At 44.2% G+C, this 13,358-nt stretch overlaps 1 protein-coding gene across 1 annotated transcript in view; it reads left to right on the plus strand.

The window, feature by feature from the left end:
- Positions 1 to 13,358, plus strand: part of HHLA1 (HERV-H LTR-associating 1) — a 95,918-nt gene that overhangs the window by 8,681 nt on the left and 73,879 nt on the right. Inside the window, exons 3-4 of the mRNA XM_033929877.1 lie at positions 2,114 to 2,197; positions 2,292 to 2,375. Of these exons, the coding sequence (XP_033785768.1) occupies positions 2,114 to 2,197; positions 2,292 to 2,375 (168 nt within the window). The remainder of the gene's footprint in view (positions 1 to 2,113; positions 2,198 to 2,291; positions 2,376 to 13,358) is intronic.

Consider the following 13,358-nt stretch of genomic DNA (forward strand, 5'->3'; position numbering starts at 1 on the left):
TCATGGGCTGTATCCGTAGAAGTTTTGTCAGCCGTAAGCCCGAGGTCATAATGCCATTGTACAGATCCATGGTGAGAACCCATCTGGAATACTGTGCACAATTCTGGAGGCCGCATTATCAAAAAGATGTGCAGAGAGTTGAGTCGGTTCAGCGAATGGCCACCAGGATGGTCTCAGGTCTCAAGGATCTCCCGTATGAGGAACGACTGGATAAGTTGCAGCTGTACTCACTCGAGGAACGCAGAGAGAGGGGAGACATGATCGAGACGTTCAAATATGTCACGGGCCGTATCGAGGTGGAAGAGGATCTCTTTTTCCTTAAAGGACCCACGGCAACAAGAGGGCATCCGTTGAAAATCAGGGGTGGGAAATTTCATGGCGATACCAGAAAATATTTCTTCATCGAAAGGGTGGTTGATCGCTGGAATAATCTTCCACAACAGGTAATTGAGGCCAGCAGCGTGCCAGATTTTAAGAAAAGATGGGTTTGGCATGTGGGATCTCTTCATGGAGGTAGTTAGGGGGTGGGCCATTAGTGTGGGCAGACTAGATGGGCCGTGGCCCTTTTCTGCCGTCATGTTCTATGTTTCTATGTTTCACTGGCAGTGTAGCTAAAGTTCAATATGTTAATTAGTATATGGTCTTTAGGAAACTGGGTATTAGCAATTTACATAATCAGGCTGTTAATGCAAAGATTTCATTTCAGCTCTGGGTGGTATAGCTAAGTTTTTTGTGTTATCAGCATGGTTTTGCATTACTTATAAAGGCTAACACAAGCCTCAGTGGATACATCAAATCCCACTCTTAGCTCTCTGATATCCAAGGTACAGGGTCAGAAGAAGTGTTGGAATAGGAAGGATTCAGGAGATGTCTTGGCTGGAGGGTGTGTTTGGTAGTGTCTGGCCCAAGTATAGCCATGGATGGGGGGAAGAAAGGGGGCAATGCTCTTGATCATGTGCCTACCCCTTGAAAGTCACCTGCCTGAAAAGATGATCGCAAGTAGTGTTACTGTTGTACTGCAAGAGTCATTAACAAGGGCTACTGAGTTACCATTGATTGGTGATATTCTTGATAAATTAAGTTGCAGTAAATGTCCATCTTTTACTGCCTTTGAAAACATTTCCCCCATAAAGTTCTATGGCAAATATTTACCTTATCTAAAATAAGAAATGAAGCCATGAAACAGTAGCGTCGTAACTAAACCTCAAACTCTGGCCTAGTTTTTCATGCTTTCCCAATAAGGAGGAAAGATGCAAATTAGCCAGTTGAATCCATCTGCTTGTCCAATCAGAGATATGCTAACTTGCCTGCCAGTGGATTGATTGGGCTACAAAGAATGAGGTGATATATATATACTAGCTGATCACCCGGCGTTGCCCGAATATCCCAATCTCAGCAGCAAGACTGGCCCTCTCTATGGGGCTGAACATGGACTTAAACAGCATTGGGAGTATCTCAGCAAGCCTGAAAACTATGGATTAGACCAGGGGTGGGCAAACGAGGGCCGCAATCCAGTCGGGTATTTAGGATTTCCCCAATGAATATGCAAGGGATCTATTTGCATGCACTGCCTCCATTGTATGCAAATGGATCTCAGGCATATTCATTGGGGAAATCCTAAAAACCCGACTGGATTGCGGCCCTCGTTGCCCACCCCTGGATTGGACACTTATCTTTCATATCCTATAGTCGGGCCTCACGCTGCTGTACTGTCTCTGAAGCTCTAGATGTAGCTTTGATTGCACTTGGCCAATTACATTATGTTTCCTTGGAGGCACTGTTACAGCACTGACAGAACAGCACAGTGTGACATCATTCCCCAAGCTTCACACAATTGGTCAAAGCAATATCTGTCTTTTTTGACTATTCTTTACATGTAACCCCCTTCCCACTCCCACAGTATTTTTTCCTAGATAGTAATTGATATGTACAGTATACCAAGTTTGGTTGAAATCTGTCCATGTGTTTCGGAGTTATGCTGGAACATACATAACTACATTCAATTTGATATGTATACTGTAGTGTAGATGTTTGTATGTGTGTGCCATTTTTTAAAATATGGTGCTAACCTTTTTTATTGTTGTTTTTTTTAATGCTATTTTTCTTCTTGCAGGGACAAAGAAATTCTTCTCCTTATTGAGCGTTACTTCATACAGTTCTTATGCATTTCATAAGGTTTCCATCCTCATTTATAATAGTAAGTGTAATTGCTTCTCTTACTAAATACCTTAAAAGTATTTTCTTGTTTAGAAAGGCAATAATATTAAGGTCTATGCTCTCTCTGTTTTCAGTTTCTAACCTGAAAAATGTTGATCCTGGTAAATTTCCCATGAGGTATTGCTACTGCTTAAACAACAGGACAAATGACCTAACAGGTGGGTATTGAATATATGAGATGGGGAATGGATGTATTTTCTTTGAATAAAAATAAGTTCAGGGCCCTTTTACTAAGTTGCAGCAAAAAATGGCCTTAGCGCAGGTTTTGTTTTACGTTAAGCACCATTTCCTCTAAACATAGAAACATGATGTCAGATAAAGGCCAAATGGCCCATCCAGTCTGTCTGCCCATCCGCAGTAACCATTATCTCTTGCTCTCACTAAGAGATCCCATGTGCCTATCCCAGGCCCTTTTGAATTCAGATACAGCCTCTGTCTTCCCCACCTCTTCCGTGAGACTGTTTCATGAATCTACCACCCTTTCTGTAAAAAAGTATTTCCTTAGATTACTCCTGAGCCTATCACCTCTTAACTTAATCCTATTCCCTCTCATTGCAGAGTTTCCTTTCAAATAAAAGAGACTCGACTCATGCGCATTTACATCATGTAGGTATTTAAACGTCTCTATCATATCTCCCCTCTCCCGTCTTTCCTCCAAAGTATACAGATTGAGATTTTTAAGTCTGTCCCTGTACGTCTTATCATGAAGACCACATGCCATTTTAGTAGCCTTCCTCTGGACGGACTCCATCCTTTTTATTTCTTTTTGAAGGTGTGGCCTCTAGAATTGTACACAATATTCTAAATGAGGTCTCCCCAAAGTCTTATACAGGGGCATCAATACCTCCTTTTTCCTACTGGCCATACCTTTCTCTATGCAACCTAGCATCCTTCTAGCTTTTCAACCTGTTTGGCCACCTTAAGACCATCACATACAATCGAACTGAGCAGGAGTCCTCCTCCTAGAGTCCTGCTAGTAGGGGGCGCTATTTCACTATCACTCTTTCAATAGTGAGGGACCGACAGGCTCTGTAAGACTCCAGGCAACCTGCTTGTCCCTAGTAATTGAATACATAGCATTGAAACACCACCACTCACTGGCAGCAAGACTGCTGCTTAGCTTAGAGGAAACCGCAGTGTTAAGGCTATTTTTGCCGCAGCTGTAAAATAATGATTTTTTCCCCCCATTTTTTTTTCTATTAATGGCCGTGAGCTAATGTTGCCACAAGTGTGTGACCATCAATAAAAAGCACAACATGAACACATACCAGCACTCATTCTGTAGCTAGTAATGGCTCGCGTGGTTGTTCTACACCAAGAGGTTAACATGTGGCACTGTAGCTGCCCCTGACATGCCCCTCCCCCCCCAAATAGAACCCCTGGCGTTGAGTGCTATTTAGCTGGTCAGAAATGTCTGTTGACCAGTTAAATAGCATTTTGATGACTAGATATGAATATTAAGTGGGAGATAACCAGTCAGCCCCTGAATATCGGCGTAACCAGTGGGCAACCTCCCCCCCTAACCCAGATATTCAATGCCAGTCACCAGAAATGGTCCGGCCTTGAATATTTGGGTTTAATGCTGGCAGTGGGCAGTTGGGGGGGTTTCAATATTTATGTATCTGGATTAACATACACTAAAATGGCACCTGAGCACATCCCCTGGTATGCTATTATAGTTAAATCTCTTTATTAAGAAATGAAAACCATAACAAATGTGCACTCCAAATACATTTTAAATCAGGATCAATGCCAGAGAAGTTGAGTAACCCTGGTAAGCCATTACGAGCCGTGTTAGCACCTATAGCAACTTAGTAAAAGGACCTCAAAGTGGGTGGTTTATAAAGGGTCAATACAGTAAAACCTTGGATTGCAAGTAACTTGGTTTGCAAGTGTTTTGCAAGACAAGCAAAATATTTTATTCAATTTTGACTTGATATACAAGCAATGTCTTGCAATACAAGTACATACATTATACATACATCACAACTGAGCCGATGGTTCTTCTCTCTCTGACGCTGCAAGAGTGTAGTGACTGTTCTCGACAAAACCTTTGCGTACCAGGCGGCTAAGCTGAACCCTTGGCTTGCCCAAATGATACTCGAGGCCCCCTCTTACCTTAGTTTTAGAAAACTTCTCAAAACGCACCTCTTCCGCGAACAGGGCTTTTAATCCCCCTTGCCCCCTGCTTCTCCCCTTTCCCACTCTCCCCCCGTTCCTTCTGCTCCCCCTCCTCCTCCCCCTCTCCCCACTAGGTCTCTCTCTCGTTATCGCTTACCTTCCAACCCTACCTTCTGTCTTACCGTTACTTCTGCTAAATCTCAGTTAAAGAGTTCCCCACGCCCCCCTCTTCATTGCCTGTAATTTTTTTAAAATTTTGTAAATCCGTGTGTCACCGTGGACCTTAATTAATGAATGTGAACCGCCTAGAACTTTTTTGGGTATGGCGGTATACAAGAATAAAATTATTATTATTATTATTATTATTAAACAAGCGAGGTCTTGCAATACGAGTACATATGGTATACACGTGTCAAGTCATCACAACTCAGCCGATGATTCTTCTCTCTCTGACGCTGCGGAAGTGTAGTGACTGATCTAAATGAGTGAGGTCTTGGCAATATGAGTACATATAGTATTTTGTATTAAAGTTTTTGGTTGTGGAACGAATCGTCCGAGTTTCCATTATTTCCTATGGGGAAATTTGCTTTGATATACGAGTGTTTTGGATCACAAGCATGCTTCTGGAACGAATTATGCTCGCAAACCAAGGTTTGACTGTATATGCTTATGTGGTGCAAGGACCAAGCTTCTCAGAGGCAGTGTCTCCAAATGGGTTGGTTTCCTGCATCGACTAGGGCCCTCTTTTACTAAGGTGCGCTAACCGATTTAGCGCACGCTAAACGCTAATGCGTGCACGTTAGTCTGTGGACGCGTTAGCATTTAGCACACGCTAATTCGATTAGTGCACGCTAATCGTTTAGCGCACCTTAGTAAAAGAGTGGGTAAACTATATAGGTGAGGCAAGGAGTACGTATCTACACACAAAAAAATCCTATGCCTAATCAAACAAAATCTCCCAAAATTTTTAAAAAAACATAACACAATTGAGGAGGAGACGTGGGATGTCCTAATTGGTATATAGGCACTTATATGGTTGCAATTCCAAACACTAGTCCTAAAAAAAAAAAAACACCTCTTTTATTGAATCTTCACTATTTATCAATACTTTTTCAAGAATCATTTCAATTTATAATCCAAGGTACTATATAGAAATAAAACAAACAAACAAAAAAACCAAGAGGAAATAAGTTTTTATTGGATTAACTCAATGCATTCCTGCCCCTCCCCCTTTTAAGTTCAAGTTTCAAGTTTATTAAAAATTCTAAGGGGCTCATAATCAAAACAAAAAAAACCATCTAAAAAGTGACCTGAATGGCTACTTGGACAATCAAAAAGCCTGATCGTCCAAGTACCCATAACCAAAGCTGGTTTTAGATGTATCTAAAACCAGCTTAGGCCTTTCCCCTGCCTCTAAACGCATAGAACAAAAAGAGGTGTTTTTAGAGGAGGGGAAAGGGCGGAAGATGGGCTGACCTAGACATAGGCGTACAGCAGGTATAACCAAAACTTTAGACAGGTTACCTAGTCGGCACGTGTACGTTTTGACTTAGACCAAGTCAAAACAGGTATAAGTGCCGAAAAGTAGACGCTTAGTTGATCGTGCTGCCGCGATGAGCTCATCGGCCCCGGCAACCTGCCTACCACCCCTGACCACGATCAGGACAGGAGGGAGCCCAAACTCTCCTGCACGAAGAACCGCCAACCTCCCTGATTGGCCCAGGTGCCTCAAACCTCGCCCACAGGTGGGGCCTTAGGCGCCTGGGCCAAATGGAATCAGCCCAGTAGCCTTAGGCCCTTCCTGTGGGCGGGGTTTGAGGCACCTGGGCCAATCAGGCCTTAAGGCCCGCCATTCGACAGATGGTGGGCCTGCCAGACGGATGGGCTTGGGACCTGTCCGTCCGTCCAACTCTTTTGAGGTATGGAGGGGGGTATCGAGGGTGGGTGGTGGTGTCGAGGGGTTGGCAGGGGGGTCAAGGGGTCGGCAGGCCAATCAGGGGTTCGGGGGGGGCGATTGTGTGTGTGTGGGGGGGTGCGCCGAGGGCAGGAGGGCCTGGGATCCCTCCTGCCTGTATCTTAGTGGGAGTGGGAGGTAGGGGGTTTTGCTGGGGCAGGAGGGCTTGGGCTCCCTCCTGCCCCGATCGCGTTGGGGAGTGATGGATCGCGGCAGCCGAGATTGGCTATCTCTCCTGCCGCGATAGCGATCTGAAGTGCTGCAGTTGATGGCACTTCGGGATCGTTATCGTGGCAGGGGAGATGAGCCATCTCTCCTGCCGCCATCGTTGCTGGGGTGGGGGTGGAGGTGGATTCTGTAAACAATGTTCTTTTTGACAGACACCAGTTACAGAATCCAGCTTTTAGGCGAAGGACTGGCTCTTCCTTTGCTTAAAAGCTCTTGTGTTGGACATTTGGGACTTAGGCTTTTTTTGGGTTTATTATATGTGGTAAGTGTAGACGTAGTGGTGGTCTGGGCGTTTAAACAGCTGAATGTAGAGGCAGGCCATTATAAAAAAAAAAAAAAACCCTCCTTTTGAACATTTTTTGATAATGGACATTTCACTGCTAAAAGGGGACTTAGACTTTTTTTGATTATGCCCCTCCATGCGTTTAACAATTTAAATGGGGAACAGTTAACATACTTGTTAATGACAAGACACAACTTACATGAAAACAAAAGGATAGTAAGGGAAATACGATTTTAAAAAGAGAAGAGTATAATTAAGGTTAAAAACAAGAGGGCAATGGGAGAAATCATATCAGTGTTGAATGTGATTACTACAGAAATAGTCGAGGGTGAATCCAAAGATCATTTAGCATTCATATGCGTCTTTAAAAAAGGAAACTTTTAAGGTTTCCCTTAAATTTATCTAAATTTTTCTCAGACTTTAAATGTGAAGGTAAAGAGTTCCAAATTGTAGGGGCTATAGTTGCGAATGAAGAAGCCTTACGGGTACCAGTGATTTTTAAAGTAGGTGGTGAGATGCAGATCTTACGGTTCTTGAAGGATCATGAGGGATAAGGAGCTTATGAATGAAGGCAGATTTTTTGGTGTTCTTGGTTTTAAAGAAAGCAATTTGATGTTATTCGATAGAGGTTATTAGCGTAGGGAGCTGCGCTCAATGCTCCGCGCTGCTCCCAACGCTCATGAGCTTTGGGATCAGCGCAGAGCATTCAGCGCGGCTCCCTGCGCTAATAGCTACTATCATGGTTTAGTAAAAGGGGGGAGGAGGTTATGACAAGCTTTTGAAGGTAACCCTTTCGAAGGAAAACCTAATTCTACGATCAAAAATAAGCAAATGTTGAGAAATATCAGTATATATAAGGAAATGTTGAAAGCATTTCAGGGATAGTTTCATAGGAAGAGGGAGGGGGTGGGCTCCCCCCATGTCTGCCTTAATTGTTGACTATGGACTTTTCCTCCAGGAACTTGTCCAAACCTTTTTTTAAACCCACTTACATTAACTGCTGTTACTACATCCTATAGCAACGCATTCCAGAGCTTAACTATTCATTGAGTGAAAAAATATATTTCCTCCTATTGGTTTTAAAAGTGTTCCCCCCCCAACTAGTCTTTGTAATTTTTGATGGGTACCCGTTCTACACCACTCAGGATTTTGTAGACTTCAATCATATCTCCCCTCTGTCGTCTCTTTTCCAAGCTGAAGAGTCCTGACTGAATATCAGTTTGATGCTCATTGTCTTCCAGCTTGAAACAATTTACTGTAATGCACTCAGAGCTGAAATGAATTTTATTTCCAGCTCAAAGATGGCAACGTTAAAACAAAACGATCGCACTTTATTATGGAAGGCATCAGAATAAAAATGAAATATGCAAAACAGACTTTTGAATATAGAGAATGCAAATAAGATATTCTGTAGCTTACTGCAATCTTGAAGGGAGTCAACATTATTTTGAAAGTAATGTTACCTACTAGCGGAATAACAAATTTTTGACTAAACTTGGAAATGTACTGTATATGAGCATACAGTAAGGCAGACTGCTGTCAGTTTCACGCCACTGTTCTGGGTTTTATTTGTCTTATGATCAAGCAAACTATAGTTATGGCTTCTGCTCCTAGATGTTTATAAATTGTAAATTTAGCTGTTTTAATTTGCAGCTAATTAAAGGTACCCTTTTAATAAAACACATTCAGCACTTATGGGAGAATTCTACATATGGTGCATAATGTTAGGCGTTATTTCTGAGCTGAGTTTTCAGCGTGGAAAAGTGTTCTAATGGATGCAAGGTGCCGAAACAGGACAAAAAATGGTAGATCCATGTAAAAGTGCATGTAAGCACTGGGGCGGAGCTATTCAAGATGGCGGCTTGGTGCTTCTGTGGAGACACTGCCGAGCCTTTGTTGAAGATTTTTCCTGTTTACCAGATGATAAAGAGAAAATCAAAGATCCGAGTTTTCCCGGACGTAGCAGTGTTACAGATGGGCCCGATGGACGCCTTCGTGGATCACAGCCTACGAACGCAAAGACCGGAGGTATCCTTGGCTGGAGAGGGCACGCAAGCTGAGGCATGTGACTACTCTTTCGAGGGCGCTACTCTTTCTCTGGATGAGCGAACCCCGCCCACTTGTCCTGGTGCAACGGGGGAATCGTTTTTAGACGTGCCGGCCCGGGATACCCTCCTGCTGGTTCCACAGAGCGGGAGGACCAACTCTGAAAAGGGGCAAGAGGTGCTTCTAACATTGCAGCGGTTGGCGGAGAGAACACAGCAAGCTCAGGAACTCTCACTGCTCACTGAGGCGGTCCCAGGTACCTCAGGGGTACAGGGAGCTCCGGGACTGAGATAGCTCCCTCACATAGGCCTGAAGTTTTCACTATGGAATCAATAGGGGACGCTATTTCAAGTATGCAAATTTCACTGGGAAACCAAATCCAGCAACTTTCCATTCGATGCACTAATGTGCTTTCAGAAAGCTTGGGACTTAAAAAATAAAGTAACAACTTTGGAGAGTATATCAACTGATTTTGAGACCAAGATAGAGGGCTCCTTTTACGAAGCCGCGTTAGCGGTTTAACACGTGTAATAGTGCGCGCTAAACCGCTGGCCGCGCTAGCCGCTATCGCCTCCTCTTGAGCAGGCGGTAGTTTTTCGGCTAGCGCGGTGGTTAGCGCATGATTAAAAGTCTCGCTAACGCGGCTTAGTAAAAGGAGCCCCAAGACTTTGGAAGCACAAGCTCTAACTTGGACCACAGACAGTGCGAATTTGCACTTTAAACAAGAAATGATGGAAAATTCTATCAGGAGATGTAATCTCCGGATCATAAATTTTCCGAAAGTTTATCCTGTAGATGCCTTAGCAATGTTTAAAAGATACTTAAGTGAAATTTTGAAAGCTCCTGAGGCTTTGTATCCACCTCTGTCTAAAATTAGATTACCTTCCTACGAGAGCTAAGCCTCAAAATCCCGAACAGCAGAATTTGTCTGCTGACAGTTTAGATATAACTAATTTCCTCGAGAGGTCGGAAACTGAAGCCCAGGTTCCTGCAACATTAATGGTACAGTTCGCTATCGATTCGAATAGGGAATGGATGCTGAAGATGTTTTTCAAATTTAAAGATGTTCCTTTTTTGACCGATATTATAAGAATAAAACAAGCTCCCATCCCGCTTAGGGGGAGCGTGGCCAAATCGGCCGAAGCCGTCGCTAGGAGGAGTGGGAAGGAGAAATAGGAGATTAGAGTAGAGCAGTGGTTCCCAAACCTGTCCTGGGGGACCCCCAGCCAGTCAGGTTTTCAAGATATCCCTAATGAATATGCATGAGAGAGATTTGCATATAATGGAAGTGACAGGTATGCAAATCTCTCTCATGCATATTCATTAGGGATATCTTGAAAACCTGACTGGCTGGGGGTCCCCCAGGACAGGTTTGGGAACCACTGGAGTAGAGGAAAGGGAGCAGCAGAGAGGGGCAGGCAAGGCAAGGACGGGGGGAGGGGGTGATGGGGAGAGGGGGGGCTAGAGTGACAAGTGCTGAGTGCCCGATTTGGTAGCCAGATGTCTTTCGTCCTACTCAGAGGAGAAGAAAACAGTTTCTTATTTTGAGACCTCAGGCTGTACAGATAGAGGCAACCTTTCTTCTAAGATATTCCTGTAAGTGTGTTTTGATATACAGCGGTAATAGATATGTTTTTTATGAACTGCAACAGTTGTCTAAGTTTATTTCAGCTATAGAGCAATCGAAATCTAGTACTTGAATCTTACTGTCCTCGAGGTAGCTCAGAAAGGTAATGTTCAAGGTCAATCAAGCCTCCTCTTTAGTTCCCTATATCTATTTTCTTTAATCTAATTTCAGTTATACGCAGCTCCGTCCCAGACATATAGTGGACTAACTATACTATGTATTAAGGAGATAACTTGTAATAATTTGGAATATTATCTTTACCTTACATTGTATTTTTTCTTTATTTTGACTTGTATTGAGTGTCAAAAGTTAAAATTTATAAATAAAGAATAAAAAAATACATGTGTTTTCATATGGACCTGCAAATTGTGCATGACAATGAGAATGTTGTGTGGATCAGAGAAGAGCGACTAGGATGGTTAAAGGGCTGGAGGAGTTGCCGTACAGTGAAAGATTAGAGAAACTGAGCCTCTTCTCCCTCGAACAGAGGAGATAAAGAAGGGACATGATCGAAACATTCAAGGTACTGAAGGGAATAAACTTAGTAGATAAGGACAGGTTGTTCAAGGTAGGGAGAACGAGAGGGCATTCTCTCAAGTTAAAAGAGGATAGATTCCGTACGAACATAAGGAAGTTCTTCTTCACCCAGAGAGTGGTAGAAAACTGGAACGCTCTTCTGGAGGCTTTATAGGGGTTTTATAGGGGAAACACCCTCCAAGGATTAAAGACATAGTTAGACAAGTTCCTGCTGAACCAGAATGTACTCAGGTAGGGCTAGTCTCAGGAGGCTGGTCTTTGACCAGAGGGCTGCCGCGTGAGCGGACTGCTGGGCATGATGGACCACTGGTCTGACCCAGCAGCGGCAATTCTTATGTTCTTATAATGTAAGCAGTATTATACCGGGATTTACTCCTGGTTTTAGTTAGTGTAAAGCTTTGTGCCCAAAGTTGGGCACAGATCCCAGTGCTACAAACCATGGGCAGCAGAACACCTTTTTGTTCAGGGAGGCCAAGCTCCTCCTCCAACCTAGGGCTACCAGGTTTTATTTACATAAAATCCAGACACATAAATGCCCTCCCAGGCCTACCCAGTTCCACCCATCCCCGCTGCATTATTCCCACGCCACGCCCCAGCCTCACTCCTAGCCCCGCCCCCTAAGCCTGTTCTCGTTGGTTGGGAGGGCATCCGTGCATGCGACACGATGACATCATGCGCACGTGTGATGTCACCGCATTGCATTCGTGCCAGTGCGGATGCCCCTCCCGATGCGATCTGCTTTTCAAAGCCCGGACAAAGTGTCCTCTAAAAAGAGGATATGTCCAGGCAAATCTGGACGTCTTGTAACCCTACTCCAACCTCATTCATGCTTTGCCCTCAGCTCTAGCATTTCCCCCATCCAGTGTATCTGTCACTCCTTCCATTCCATCCAGTGTCTGTCCCCCTCCATCCCTTGTCTCCAGACTCTGCCTCCTCTCCCCTCCTACATCCAGTGTCTTTTCTCCTGTTTTTCCCATCCAGTGTGGCTGTCCCACATCCCTTCTATCCAGTGTGCTCGTCCCCCTTCTTTCCCTTGTTTTCAGCATATCTGTCCCCTCTCTCCTTTCTATCCAGGCTCTTCCTCATCTCTCCTCTTGCATCCAGCTACACCCTCCCACCCGACACTCCGGCTGGCAGAACCTATCCTTTGCTGCATCCCTCTGCACTGATACAACTTCCTGTGGACAGGATATGGCGGAGGAAAGGCCCCTTTGGCCAGAGAGGCAGCCTTTATCTCTATCTCTGGTGCTATAGTTATGGAGGACCTGATGGGCAGGGCAGGGCAGGATTAATTCATCGAGGACCCCTAGGTACACAAGTACACTGAGCCCCCTGCCCCACCCCACCCAACCATGCGCCCAGGCGGAAACAGGAAGCTGCGTCAGAGGGAAGCCTTGGGCAAGCAGCACCGCTTGCACAATTACAGTTCCCGTTGCCTTTCTTACCCGTGTTGCTTGCTTGTCTTACTTTCCTTCAATGGGGGGGGGGGGGGGGAGGGGGCCGCATTGCCGATCGATGCTGGAGGGGCCCATCGCCGTTTGGAAAAAACAATGTTGATGCCCTCCTTCATCGGGCCTCCCTGACCATTTCGGGCCCTAGGCACGTGCCTACTTGGCCTATTGGTTAATTCTGTCCTGGGGCAGGGTGAAGGTGCTAGACCCAGGGTGGATGTTAAAGGGGTTGCATATGGTCCAGAGAAAGTATTCTTTGTTAGACGCACAGGATAGTTGCTAAGTGCTGTTATTATAGTCATGTAGTTTATTGAGGAATGTATATATATGTATATGGGGTTTTAGCTAATTTGCATGGCTGGATCGGAAAATGGGCGATCGAGGGTAAAAACATGCGGCGGGTCGTTTTGTGTATCGGGTCGGTAAAAGTGATCATCGCTAAAGCTGTGGAAACAGGTTTGGCGACGATCGCTGGCTTTAGTGCATCCAGCTCATAGTCTTTCCTTTCTGGCCTTCTAGCATTCCAGTTTAAATGCGCATGCATAATCTTCAAGCTTCTCTATGGAATATTTGATCCTTTTGTCCCCTTATGTTGGAATACCCTTAGACTTTGCCATTTGAGAAACACACAAAGATATAAGTTAGCCTTCCCTTCCTTTAAGGGAATTAAATCTGCTGGGAAGCTCAGTCGATCTTCTGCTTTCAAGTTTGTAGAGATCTGGAATGAACTTCCAGACTCCATTAGGCTTTTAGGCCAGCTCAATTATTTCATAAATTCCTGAAAACTTTGTTGTTCTCACAATTTTTAAATGGTTTAACTACAGCCTCAACGAAATGATAATATTATAGTTATTTTTCTTATGCTTTTCTTATGTACTTCAGTTTTTAATTAGT

Source organism: Geotrypetes seraphini, chromosome 2 (assembly GCF_902459505.1).
Source record: "Geotrypetes seraphini chromosome 2, aGeoSer1.1, whole genome shotgun sequence".
Classification (NCBI taxonomy): Eukaryota; Metazoa; Chordata; class Amphibia; order Gymnophiona; family Dermophiidae; genus Geotrypetes; species Geotrypetes seraphini.